This window comes from Saccopteryx leptura, chromosome 2 (genome assembly GCF_036850995.1).
Source record: "Saccopteryx leptura isolate mSacLep1 chromosome 2, mSacLep1_pri_phased_curated, whole genome shotgun sequence".
NCBI lineage: Eukaryota > Metazoa > Chordata > Mammalia > Chiroptera > Emballonuridae > Saccopteryx > Saccopteryx leptura.
In genome coordinates, this window is record NC_089504.1 from 294,885,646 (window position 1) to 294,900,468 (window position 14,823).

At 35.1% G+C, this 14,823-nt stretch overlaps 1 protein-coding gene across 2 annotated transcripts in view; it reads right to left on the reverse strand.

Moving 5' to 3' along the window:
* Positions 1-14,823, reverse strand: part of TFEC (transcription factor EC) — a 79,402-nt gene that overhangs the window by 48,622 nt on the left and 15,957 nt on the right. For both annotated transcript variants that reach the window (XM_066366143.1, XM_066366142.1), the window contains exon 2: positions 710-961. In XM_066366143.1, coding sequence (XP_066222240.1) covers positions 710-889 — 180 coding nt within the window. In that variant the 5' untranslated portion in view covers positions 890-961. The remainder of the gene's footprint in view (positions 1-709; positions 962-14,823) is intronic.

A 14,823-nucleotide genomic window follows, 5' to 3' on the forward strand; every position in this document is an offset into this window, starting at 1 on the left:
TAGGAAGCTTGCCGGGTGGATCCCAGTTGGGGCACATGTGATAGTCTGTCTGTCTGCCTCCCTGCCTCTCACTAAAGAAAAAAAATAAAAATAAGTAAATAAAGTATAGAATTATCTAACCACTATGTGGTACAACTGAAACTAAAAGGGAAAATAATGCTTATTGATGAAAATGGTCATCGTATAGGGTCTATAGGTAGGTCCCATAAGTTAGTATTTTATTTCTATTAATAAAACCCAAATAACTCCAGAGCAAACTGTGATTTTTGTCATTAAAGTGATGAGTCTAGGTTTCAGTATGGACAATGGACCCATAAGTCACTCAGTGATTGTTAAATACTGTACTTTTGAAGAACTGTGCCTGTCTCTCAGCTGAGGGAAATCGGTTTTATAAAAGAAATTATTCTAATTGTTTACTCTTTCTAGCAAAGATCTTTCCATGATGCTTCCCAAAAAAGCTAAATCTTTTTAATATATATTACTATCGGAGATTATTTAGACTTACATTGATACATAACTAATATGAAAATTAAAATGAACTGTTGTATTTATTATACAAAATTAATGTGTATAACCAATTATTACAAATTAATAAATTAAGGCACTTCTTTTGTTAAGTAAATTTGTATTTGGAATTTCAACTTCAATTTCTTGAATGCTTTTTTTCAAAAACTCATTATACATTTTCATAAGCAGCTGTTAAACCTACATGCCACTCCACATCGTCATCGTCTTCCCCCAGAGTCAGCGGCTTGGTGAGTGGGTTCCTGGTGAGGCCAGCGTCACTCTCGGGAGAAGGGTGTTCATGCTGCGGCACAGGTCCACAGCTTTGCGTTGGAGCGTGGGACCGTTTAAAAGTCTGGGTGATGATCTGGTGGTCAAGAGTCATGAAGGGTTTTACTTGCTGTCTTTGGATTTTCTGTAGCTGAGTCCTCGCAGGATTTTCCAGGTGAGTGGGGACCTACAAAACAGAAACCGAACAATTGCAATGTGTAGCATCGTCTGGTATTTCAAAGTTCCGTTTTTAGCAATTGAATTACTGAAAAAACACACTGTACAATGAAGCTTTTTTCAAATTTATGATCTAAGTTTACTAAAATATTTCAAATGTTAACCTTGTTCTCAAGAATAGCCCTGAAAATTACACGCAACTGGAATAAAATTTGTAATAAATAGGTATGTAGCAATATTTTTTGAGGGTCTACAAAAGAAAGGCTGAAATAATACAAGGAAAGCAGAGCTGATACATTATTATTAGTTTTTTAAGAGTATTTAATATTAAAATTTTATTCTATGTGCTATAATCATAACAACCGTTTAATTAAAATTTAAAAAATTATCTAAAAGTAGCATAAACTAGAAATATACACACTAAATATTAAATGTGATACTTTATGGGTGGGAAAAATCTAGGTGGTTTTAATTTTTTAATTATTTTGTTTCTAAACTCTTCCATATTCTCACCTTATAATATCACTTTGATAGAGAAAAAAAGTATTCAGAAAAATATCTGACCAGCTAAGCAACTGTCCAATATTTTGAAGCTACTTTTCAAAACATAGACTTAAAATTCTGGGCATCTTCAGTCTAGCTCTCATAGTTAAGAACATACCATTATTTGTATGAAGACAATTTTAAGAATTCCAAGTTTTCTCTTTAAAAGCCTCTGAACGTATTACCACCTGCCAGTCCCTTTTATATTAACTATGCTGTGATGTGGATACATTTTCCTCAAGTGGCCTATATATAACCTACTTAATATTTCCCTCATGTTAAACAATAGTAAAGATTGCTGCACAGTGCTTTTTTTTTTATTTCAGTTACACAAACTACTCCTTAAAGCCCTTAGCATGCCCAGATAAATAACATTTATGAAGTGTTTTGCATTTAAATTAGCTGGTTTGGGATACAATATTGTAATGGTTGCTTTAGTTTAATTCTGTTATGCTGACATTTTTAGCATTATTTTAATTGTGCTACCATAAAATAATTTTTCAGTCATATAAAAAAGATTAAGATCGGTAATAAAGATTACATATATTACTAATTATATTGCTGTGAACTTTAAAGTTGTAAAATAACATTGCATTAAAAAACCAAGGGGTAATTTCTTTAGCTTAGATATTTAGATTATCTTACAATTTTACATTAATTCTTCTGAATATGTGTACATTTACAGAATATACAGTATAAATATCATTTTCATATTCACAAATCAGAATCTTTTACAGAATGTAGTAATTGTATATATTTCTAAGGAAAGTCTGTTGAATTAGAATTTATAATACTTTTCACCCACCAACTCTAAAAGGCTTCATTGGAGTACTTATATGCCATGTTACATCAGGAATACAAGAGAAGTCATAAATGTGATCCTAGGGCCTAGAAGTATTCCATCTAAGGTAGTGTTATTATCAACCACAGCAAAAGCAACAATAATCGTAATTATATGCCTCAGGTACCAGGCACTGTGCTAAGCAACTTCCCTACATTATTTCATTTAATCCTTGTTAGAACCTTCAGAGATCGATATCACTAGTGTCTCCCTGACAGCATAGAGATGAAGCCATTGAGACTCAGAGATTAGGTGACATGCCTATTGTTACTCCTCATGTAAGGGATGAAGTCAGAATACACAGCCTCCCTTCCTAAACATTACGTATATTGGCTCAGTAATGTATACACAAATTAAAAATGTCACAAAAAAGCAGTGGGAGGAGGAAATAAATACAAATCAGGCGTTGGAAAGAGATGATCCTTCACTGGAAGCAAAAGGAAGGAAAGCTCAAAAGCAAAAGATCAAAATGAAAGAAGACAAGAAGTTGGGAGGCAGTCACAGAGTTAGTCATGGAAAGGAACTCACACGAATACCTCCCTTTCTCAAAACAAGATTACCATCTCTTCTTTAGACCACTGTGAATAGAGACAACATAAAATATAAAATAGAACCAAATTTAATTCTGCCTAAATTATTGGTTATTTATAGGGAATTCCAAGTATTTAGCAGGCAGAAGTGAGACTGGCTTGACCTCATCTATACAACACATGTCAACTAAGAGGAACCTAAGAACTGAGTGGAGCAGAGAAAGAATCAATGGCGGCCCTGGCTGGTTGGCTCAGCGGCCTGGCATGCAGGAGTCCCAGGTTCGATTCCCGGCCAGGGTACACAGGAGAGGCGCCCATCTGCTTCTCCACCCCTGCCCCTCTCCTTCTTCTCTGTCTCTCTCTTCCCCTCCCGCAGCCAAGGCTCCATTGGAGAAAAGATGGCCCGGGCACTGGGGATGGCTCTGTGGCCTCTGCTTCAGGTGCTAGAATGGCTCTGGATGCAACATAGCGATGCCCCAGATGGGCAGAGCATCGCCCCTTGGTGGGCATGCCGGGTGGATCCTGGTCAGGCGCATGCGGGAGTCTGTCTGACTACCTCCCCGTTTCCAGCTTCGGAAAAATGAGAAAAAATAAAAATAAAAAATAAAAAAGAATCAATGGCATGTGATTAGTCCACTTCCCCCAAAATTTCTCTGTCTTTCCAATCATAGACATGTCAGAACAATGAGACATCTGAGTGTAAAATGTCAGTAAAACCACAAGAGCCAATTTTAAAATAATTTTCAATTGCCTGGGATCTAAAGATAGAACCATAAAACTGTCCATTGCATTTGTTTTACTGAAGGTCCAGGATCTGTTTGGATGAAGTAAATAAAATTATAGGTTGCTATTGTTCAATTATTCACTATGTAAGACATATGTTTTGATGCCCAGCATATGTTTACGGAGTGGTACACTGAAGGTGAAGGAGATAACTGTGGTGTCCGCCTTTGAAGAGTTTGAGGTCTTTGAGTCACAGTCTAGACAAGGATAAAAAATATGTGATCTCCAAGAGAAAGTATATAAGTATTGTGCTTATCTTGCTGGCTGCTGTACTGCCTGCCATGTTTCCTAAATATAACCCAGATAATGCCACACGGTGGGCTTTTAAAAATAGGTATCTGCATGTATTCAATGAATGACTGAATGAATGAGTCATCAGAATACAGTGTATGGTTAACTATAGTGACCACGGAGAGCTTTGGGAATCCAAAGAGGACCAGATAAACTGCCATCAGAATACCAGTCTTAACCTAGAAGGCTGAAGCAGCTATAGCTTGTGACTTGGTTATTAAAGTCTCAAAGAGATTGAGACCATGCAGATGTAGGGAAATTTTGCTATTAAAAACAATAAGTAAATCATGCCTCCAATCTCTGAATTATATCTCTACATTATCACTCTGCCACTGAAACTAAATATAATGATAATCAATTTAAATCCAATATTTTGTTCATGTGTAATAATCAGTTTTATTTCATTTGAAACTATTTATTTATATTTTTCTATTATTTTCCAAAACATTGTAAGTAAATAGGAATTGTGAATGTGGCAAGAAGTATTGCACCAGAAAATGTAGGCTGAAGATTGATATTGTAATTGAGTACAAAATTTACCCATGAACATCTGGCAGCCAAGGAAAAAGAAATATGAAAAAAAAAGTTATTAGACAGAACTTGTGAAATTGCAGATATTTGATCATTTTTGATCTATAAAATGTCAGTTTCCTCTGATTCAATCTAATGTATATCTTATTAAGTAATTAAATTATACCAGTTATAAGGAGAGACAAATATTTTTAAGAAGAGTATCAGAATTTATAAACTCAAATTTTTTATGGGCGACTTGAATATTATTAGATATTGAATAAAATTCCAACAGCAGCTTTTGCGAAATATGCAATGACGTTCTTTATATGCCTATATGTTTAAATCTATGTATTTTTATCGTCTTAAATTGAATTGTCCAGGAAACATGCTCTGGCTCTATTTGCAGCTGTCGTCAGAAGCTGAGCCACAGCAGGGGAGGAAAGCAGGATTATGCAGGCAGAAGCAAGCGTGGTCCAGGTTTGCAGGGGATAATCTGGGCCATGCACTATAACACCCACTATACTTATTCTTGATCAAAGGCCCAACGAATAATATGAATCAGCTCAAGTCAAAAGCCCACGTATCTAGGTTGGTACTGACCTGACTGATCCTTCGGTAGCACTTACAGGGGGCAGAATAGTGTTTTCTAAGACAATTTATCCTGCATACATGCACCCAAAGGATCACCTGGTTAGATCATTACCTCACTGTCAATTGTCTTGAGCTAGGTTTTATATAAAATTAGGCTTTTCTTTAAAGTTCCATTATTCAAAATTACAAAAATAAAAGACTTGTCTTAGAAAGTCTTTTTTTTTTTTTAAAGAAATATGTTTCAAATGTAGTTAAATTCCCATATTCTAACAAAGAGATGCAAGTCTTTTAAAATTTAGAAATTTATGTAGTGTTGTTACCAAAGGTGAAAAGGGGAGGGGAGGTTGAAGACAGTAAAGGGGGCAAATATGTGGTAATGAAAGGGGACTAAATTCTGGGCAATAAGCACACAGTGCCACATATAGATGATGAATTATAATATTTTACATGTGAAACATATATTCTTATTAACCAGTATGATCCCAATAAATTTAATAAAAAAGATATACATGTATTGGTGAGCTATCACAATGCTTAAACCCATTAATAAAAGAACCCAAACGATGTGTTTAATGGGTAATCTGAAATCAGTATTTTTAAAAAGTGAGAATCACACAAACTCCTGCTAGTGCAATGAGCTAAAAGAAAGAAATTGGTCAAGAAGAAATAGGCCCTGGCCGGTTGGCTCAGTGGTAGAGCGTCGGCCTAGCGTGCGGAGGACCCGGGTTCGATTCTCGGCCAGGGCACACAGGAGAAGCACCCATTTGCTTCTCCACCCCTCCGCCACGCCTTCCTCTCTGTCTCTCTCTTCCCCTCCCGCAGCCAAAGCTCTGTTGGAGCAAAGATGGCCCGGGCGCTGGGGATGGCTCTGTAGCCTCTGCCTAGAGTGGCTCTGGTCGCAACATGGCGACGCCCAGGATGGGCAGAGCATCGCCCCCTGGTGGGCAGAGCATCGCCCCATGGTGGGCGTGCCGGGTGGATCCCAGTCGGGCGCATGCGGGAGTCTGTCTGACTGTCTCTCCCTGTTTCCAGCTTCAGAAAAATGCAAAAAAAAAAAAGAAGAAATAAAAAAAGCATTGTGGTTGCAGACATAATCATTGAGGATTATAATCGCAAAGGTATGTATCTGTCGTGTTTATTTTTTTCTTTTTTCTCTAGAGTAGACACAGGAATCTTGCCTTTTGAGAGACGTGATGGAGATCCAGAAGAAGGCAGCTAATGCTAAGAGAAAAGTCAGATTTCACTCTGACAACAGCAGTTGAAACAACAGAAGATGATTCAGAGTATGGTTATCTACTGACTTTCTTTTTAAATCCTAGAGTTTAGATCAGCCTTGAAAGTTTTCAACTCTATAAATTAGCAGATATTTAGTTATAAATTAGTTAATAACAAAATATTAAGTAGACCTATTTGCATTTGCACTGGAAAGCCTCTGGTAGGCAGAAGAGCGTAGGTACCAGGTGCGCCCGCCGAGCAGCGCTGACTAGAACCACTCTCCAAGTTTCCACATGGAGTCATTCTCACTTTCACACAGTGGTTTTAAGTTAGGCTCCTAGATAAGGGACTTCACTCCCCAATTTACTTTTCAGTGTTCTACACTGTAGTGTTTTTGACTTAATTCTTATATGGGTTTAGTTCCCATCCAGAGGATAGCAATAGGGAGAGTATATTGTACAAGGAAATTTTAGAAAAAAAATGGATAATTGTACTAAAAATCTTTGGTGAACTTTACTGACCCTGTGATTTCCTATGTATAAGTTGTACCTATCATATTTACTACTTATATCATCTCTCTTTAAATATTTCTATAGATTCATATTTATGCCAGCTTGTATATATTTTAGATTCTTTAAAAATCGCTTCTCGGCCTTTTGGCTAAGATCAAGTGTAAAAATGATAAAGAAAGCATAAGAGGGTGATAAAAATCCTCAGCTGATTCTTTCAACATTCACTTAGCAAACAATTGCGAAGTTGCTCTTTGTAGAAGCCAGTTCCAAGGGAAAGCCATTCCTCTCCGGAAAGCCATCTGTGACCCCAGTGTCAGCACTCACCTGCAGCCCCCTGAGTTCAGCTGAGGGCAAGGAACGGGGAAGGGATGAAACGCCCTCTGGCTACTGGCCTTTTGAAACGCACAACTAAAATGTGATGGCAAACATCATATAAGCAATTACCTCAATAACAAGACTCTTAATCACCATTAATTTGACTAGCCAAAAAGATTAATCAAGCAAACATGGGCACCTTCCTAGGAAGCATATATAAACTATCTGCCAAGACAGAAACAAATATATTCACCCAGAAATAAATTTCTTCTAAATATGTTACTGGGAAATAGTAAATAAAAACATATTTACTGTCACCAAATACGCACACGCATACACACACACATGTACACACACACATCTAAGAGCAAGACAGAGAATTCCATTCACTATGACAGTATTTAATTTTGTTAATTTTGTACTAAAGCTTGAATTTAATAAATGAAGTAAAAGCTTGGACTTCACAAGTGAGTAATAGGTAACTATTAATTATGTTCCTACTATCACAAGTATATAAAAGGAAAGCTATTTTGGGGGGCTTATGAATCTACTACCTCCTAGGTATCTACTCATAAAAATCATATGACATTTGTTAAGGTTCTGCTGTAAAGATTAATAACTCATTTCTTGAAATCTTACTTTTTCACAGCAGTCTTTGGATATGATATACCCATAAATCTCATCTTGACTAAACCTAAAATTATACAGTCGAGCCTGTCTGATTGAGATATAACTACTGAACAAAGTAGGGCCCAGTTCATCAAAAGTTTTACTTAGGTTTCTGAATAAATGTCAGCATATTTCAGCTGAGTATTATATAATCCAAAGCTATTTGATGGATAATAATATCAAATGTGATTGTAATATATTCCTTCAGTCTCAATCGTATGAATTTGGATAATTCCAATGGTGTGTGTTTGAGAAGAGACCCACACTTAAAATACTTGAGGAGGCATGAAAATGATTAATCAGAGTTCTCCTAATTCAATGGTGCTCTAGCAGGAAAAATGCTCGCACTTCCCAAGCACTTATATTTGCACTATAATGTCTAAACTTCCCTTAAAATCCTTTACATTTAATCCAGCTCCATCTACTGAATTGATTTGTTTTGTTTATGTTAGTTATCTCCATAAAATTATCATTTTATACCTTTAAAGGAATTAGATAAACCAGAAATAACCATAGTTTATTTAGTGTGATCTATTTTAGAAGAGTATGTATATATAAAATTTTTTGAGCCAGAAACACTAATGAAGAGTCACGTCAGAGACTAACCAGCTGAAAACAATACAACAGCCGTGCGTACACTAATTCAACTGGCAATATCACCAATAACCAGAATAAGTCAATACAAAACATGCAAAAAACTTGACACAATATTTTAAAATATATTTGATGCTGCACTCACAAATGTAGCATTCATTAGTTCTGTAAATATTTTGAGTGCTTACTACACCATGATGTGTCTTTGAAAAGAGACACAAAGTTTTTATATTACTGTGATAAGCTCTGGGGAAAAATTATTAATAAAATAGACATAACCCAGTCTTCAAAGAGTTCACAGTCTATTAGAAGAGATAAATAATTAAACATAATAATAACACAATGTAATAAACCCTATGATATTGTAAGTTGTCACAAAATCAAGCAGAAAAACCTAGTCAAAATGGGAACAAAACATTCGAGTGAAAGTCAGTTTCTCTAAGAAAGGTTAATTTCTGCTACGAATTTTACTAATCTATTCACTTAACAAATATGCATAGGCCTATATATGCTAGCCAGTTGGGTTAATAATTACAGTGATCAAAATTAACCAAGGTAAGGAAAGTCTCTTCTCTTGTAGATCACAGAGAGGTGAGAGAGACAGATTTTTACCCAAACAATTACACAAATACTGTGAATTTTTACAGCTATAAGTGACAGAAAAGATAGATATACAGACTCTGAGCAGGTAGAGAAAGATTAGGCAGAAGTTAGGGGTAAGTTTCCTGAGGAAGGAATGATTGAGCTGAATCTGAAGAATAATAGGAAGCAACTAGAAGAAGATAGGAAAAGCTTTCAGGGAGATGGAGTAATATGTGCAAAAACCCCGATGGAAGGAAGCAAGGTGAGAAAAATGCACTAAAGAGAAATGATGAGACTCGAGCAGAGAATTTGGCGTGCTGTGAGGTTGGGGAAGTCAGTAGGACCAGTCTACTAATCCTTCAGGTATGTAAAGGTGTCCTAATTTCTTTATCACAAGAAAGGAGACGTAGTAGTTTGGTTGGATGAATTTTCGAGGGTTAAAACAAGAGAGAAACAAGGGCTGCTTATATTAGGGTCATGTGATCAGGGTAAGGTGGTCACATGGAAACAAGTAGTTAGATTCCAGGAATGTTAGAAATTGATTCAGAAATGATACCTAAGCTTCTGGCTTAAGTGACTGAATAGATGGTGATGCCTCTCCAAGAGAAGTCTGGTTTTCTGGGGGGGGGAGGGAGTTGGAGGGGGTGGTTGACACAGAGAATCTCAAGTTTGGTTTTGAATACACAGAGTGTGTGATATTTTTAAGGTGTTCAAGGGGGTATGTGAAGTAGGCAGCTGGATATGTGAGCCTGGAAGTCAGAGGTAAGGTACAAGATGTGGATAAAACTTATATGACATCTATACGTAAGTGATAACTGATGAGATGAACATTAGAAGAGAAACAGAATTACCAGAGGAGAAGGCATAAAACTGGGCAGCGCAGCTTCCCAAGTTCTAATTACACAGAAAAATCCATTCTCATTCTAAACTCTCTTTCCCCCTAGATCCCATTGGTGTTTTTTCAAACATTTTGCAAAATGCTTATTTGAAGTCTGTGTGTATTACATCATCATATAAATCTTCCTTAATGAAATAATTATTAGTCTGTCTTATTTCCAAAATTATTTATCCATCCTTTTGACATAGATACAGCAGTGTTTTTTCTAGTTCAACTGTTTTACAACTCATCTTGTCAGTCCTCAGTCTCTCAACTGCAATTCCAAAATGCAAGAAGCTCTAAAAATCAGATTTTAAAAAAAAATGGTGCTTACCTATTTGGTAGCAAAATCAGATCTAAAATGCATTAAGGCTATCTATAGTCTTACTTTATCCCAAATACATTGCTTCAGCTATAGTCACATATTTGATTATGGGAGGTTGTTTTTGGATCTTCCGAGAGAGTGTCAAGGACTAAATTGTATATGTACCATAGTTCATTTATTTTCACACTTCTTTATTTTATTGTTGTAATAACATTTATATTATATAATCTAAGGTAATAGAAAAGAAAAACAGTTTCTTCTAATGTTGTTTTAGTTATTCCAGAGATCAGATGAAGCTTCACGTGCAATTTAACTTTTCTGTGAATGAGATATTTCTCAATTCTCAAATAATCTTAAGTGTTGTGTTAGGAGATAAAAGATCTTTAAACAACAATGAACGGCAGCCTCTCTTGTTTCTAACCCTTCTCCTATAGGTAATCATATTATTTACAAAAATACATGTATAAGAACATTCATTGATGTTTTATTTGTAATAGCAAAATCTTGAAAGCAAAATCAATTGTGGCATATTTATTCAGTTAAGTATTACATAATAATGAACATAAATAAATCTCTGTTCCACAGAATAAGAATAAATCCCCTATATATAATATTTAGTAGAAGAAGCCAAGACACACAAATATACATATATGTATACATACACTATACAACAATGTTTTATTTGAAGTTCACAACATCATGTAACTTATTGAAGATTGTTTCATATGATCTTTTTTTTGTTTGTTTGTTTTTCTGTTTTTGTTTTTTTGTATTTTTCTGAAGCTGGAAACGGGGAGGCAGTCAGACAGACTCCCGCATGTGCCCACCAGGGGGCGATGCTCTGCCCATCCGGGGCGTCGCTCTGTCGCGACCAGAGCCACTCTAGTGCCTGGGGCAGAGGCCAAGGAGCCATCCCCAGCGCCCAGGCCATCTTTTGCTCCAATGGAGCCTTGGCTGCGGTAGGGGAAGAGAGAGACAGAGAGGAAGGAGAGAGGAGGGCTGGAGAAGCAGATGGGCACTTCTCCTGTGTGCCCTGGCCGGGAATCGAACCCGGGACTTCCGCACACCAGGCCGACACTCTACCACTGAGCCAACCAGCCAGGGCCTGATCTTTTAAAATCAGAAATATTGAGAATTCAAAAATACAGCTAGCCCTAGGTTTTTTAATGAGAAATTTTGTACTTCTTTTTATTTATTGGGTGAACTGCATGTAGAAAGGACTGTGCTATATGCTTTGCATATATATTTGCATATATTATGTCATTTGACCTTAGAATAACCATAAATAAAAACTCAAATGGAGTCCTGGCTGGTTGGTTCGCTCAGCAGTAAAGCATTGTCTGGTGTGTGGAAATCTCAGATTCGATTCCCAATTAGGGCACACAGGAGAAGTGACCATCTGCTTCTCCGACACCCCTTCCTTCCTTCTCTCTCTTTCTTTCTCTTTCTCCCCTCCTCCTGCAGTCATGGCTTAAATAGTTCAAGCAAGTTGGCCCTGGGCACTGAAGATGGCTCCATGGCCTCTCTTTAGGTGCTAAAATAGCTTGGTTCCTGAGCAACAGAGCAAGAGCCACAGATGGGCAGAGCATCACCCCATAGGGAGCTTGCCTAGTGGATCCTGGTCAGGGCATATGCAGTAGTCTGTCTCTCTGCCTCCCTGCTTCTCACTTAATAAAAACATAAACAAAAAAGAAACTGAAATGGGCCTTCACAGTTAGTTTTTAAAATGTCAGTTCAGTATTTAGCTGCTTTTTATTTTCAAAAATTATTATGTATTAAAAATTCAAATTCAAATTGAACACATACTATCTCTTGATAGCATATAAAGAACTAGTGAGATGAGAATATCTCCTTTTCAGTTTAACAAACCTATTCAATGAATAAGAGATGTAGTCTTCCAATAATATTAATTTTCCAGATATAACATTGTATTTTGTAGTATTAGGCATATTTGAAATAAGTGCTATGGCTTTATTTAAATCAGGCAATATTACAGTTTATGTTTTTTGGAAGCTTCTCATAAAATTCAATTGTTTCCTATAAGTATGGAAATACACAAGGTAATTATAATACTTATGCTAGATTCAGGAAGATGTCTTAAATTTCTTTTTACAAAAAAAAATGTTTATTTGACTGAATTAATACTTAAACATTAATATTTATCAGGAAGATTTTTATAAAGCAACCATTTGCTTGAGAAATCAACAACTGTATTTTAATGATGCTTTACACTTCACAGTTACTTTCAACTTAAAACAACGCTCTCATGTAATACTTAAATGTATTATTTTTCATACTCGGTATAGTGACATTTTGGTATTATTTTTATTATGAAGTTGTGAATGTTCTTTCAAGGATGCAGAGAGCAAAGGAGAAACAAGGCTGACTGCTTTAAAAGGTTAGACTTCAAATATCATGGAAAGTCATCCATTACATTTTTTAAAAATTTACATGTTCTAAAAGAGAAACAAAGCCATAAAGAAGAACATCTGGAAAAAAACCCAAGCCTCCCTACAATACTTGCCATCTCTTGATTCATTCTTTTATAAGCACATTATATATTTTTTATTTTTAATCATATCTTAATGGTTATATTTGGGGTAATATCAATAGATTATCAATAAATGCATACATTATAAAAGAAACGGACTGGCCACTTAGTCTAGTTAGATTTATAGCAAAGAAATTTATACAGTTCTTGAAAAATAAAAAGATCATAAAAGTTTATTCCTCAGAATACTTTAAACAATTCACATAGTTTTATATTATCTTAGATTTGAAAACTTTTAAAATCTTTTATCTACTTTATAAGTTGATATATGATCATCAATTAATTAAGTCATTTTTATCATAATAATATGTCATCATTAGAACTGCAGTATTCTAGTCTAACCATTTTCTAAAGAAAATGATTGCAGTATTTTAGGTAGTTAAATATTAAAATAATCTAGTTGAAAATGAGACTTTGAAATTATTCATTTTGATTGACAAACTGAAGAAAATGGTTTTATTTCATAAGTATACTTCTGTCTCTCAATTTTTGTAGATATTACTACCATTTCTCAGGGGGAGGTAAAATTTATATTGTCTTTGTTTTACCTAACTAGTAAACATGATGCTTTTTGGCTCTCTATGTTTTAAATGTACCTGTTATTACATTATCTAGGCCTTTTTGTAGGAAAGGCCTTCAGCTATAGAATTGTAGTTTTACCTTACCCTTGTTACTGAAGTACAGTGTTCTTTTAGAATCAAATAAACGTGCTTCTGTTTTAAATTTTTTATAGTTGTATAAAGTACAGTGCCATGAAATATAAATGAGGACTGAACACAGGACTTCATGGACCAGTTGAAAGTTCAGAATGCAAAATAATAGCATCCACAGTCACAAACTGAATCAACATTCTGATGATTTGAATAACTTTTTCCTTATTTTATGAATGAAGAAACTGAAGCTCTAAAAGATTATCAGACTTGCTCACAATCATACAGGCAAACATGTGAACTTCTCATCTTTTGACTTCAAATACATTCAACTGCAAGTAACTTATTATCAACTCACAGAAAAAGAAAATTCAACTCAAGCCCCCACTATTAGAGAAAAAAAACTGTCCTGTAAGCAAATACATATATGAATCAGCCACCTCTACTCTGGTGGCTTTGGAATTGCCTCCCCACTCTTAATAGAGCTTGACATGATTCACTTATGATTTCATTTGTTTGTTTGTTTTATTTTGTGTTTTATTTCATCTGTTTGGTAGCCATCATATGCTGTAGGATGTGGGGTCTCCATATAGTAAAGGACATTGTTATAGTTGAACTCTAACATCAGAAAATACTAACTCTAGATGAGTCTTTCTTTAAGGTGCTTTGTTCCACTTTAGATTCTAGATCTATGTATTAAACGCACACTGTTCTGAAGAGTCTTATCCTCTCCCCCAGGGAAAATTTTAGTTTCTTTATACTATTTTTACTGTTACTTTTATGTTTCTCTCCTAAAAATTTCTAACTCCTTTTGCAAAAGAGAAATGGTGGATGGATAAGGAGATAAAGGCAGAAAATATCATTTTCACTTAGGCTTGCTCTATATAAATATCATGTGTATTGTATTTAGTACTTTTAAATTCCTTGCTCAAAGGAATAAATTTAAGAAATGAACAAATGCATATAAAAGGTTGGCAAGAATTGAAATAACGAAAAAGTATTTGCAAAAACTTTCTTTTTTGTCAAGTACTTTTAAGAAATAAAGAGAAAATCAACATGATGGTTAATATTATAGTTTTGGTATATGTGAAAATATTTTGCTGTGACTTCAAATATAAAGATCCATAATTCTATTTTCCATATTAATTTGAGAAGATAAACCAATTAAAATAATTTTTTTTCATTGAAAAATAAAAGGAGAAAACAAATTTATTAAAAATATATATTGCTTTAGACTTTTAAACATTTATAAACTATTTACAATTATTCTGTGGTAGGTAAAATAATTCTTCCTCATCAAAGATAGGTCTACATATAATCCTAGAACCTGTGGATATATAAGCTTACATTATAAAAGGGACTTTGGGTGTAAATTAAGGAGTTTTAGATGGAGAGACTATTCTAGATTATCTGGATAGGCCACATGTAATTTCAAGGGAGGGTGCTTATAAGAGGGAGAGAGGAGGGTCAGGATTCATCAGAAGGAGATG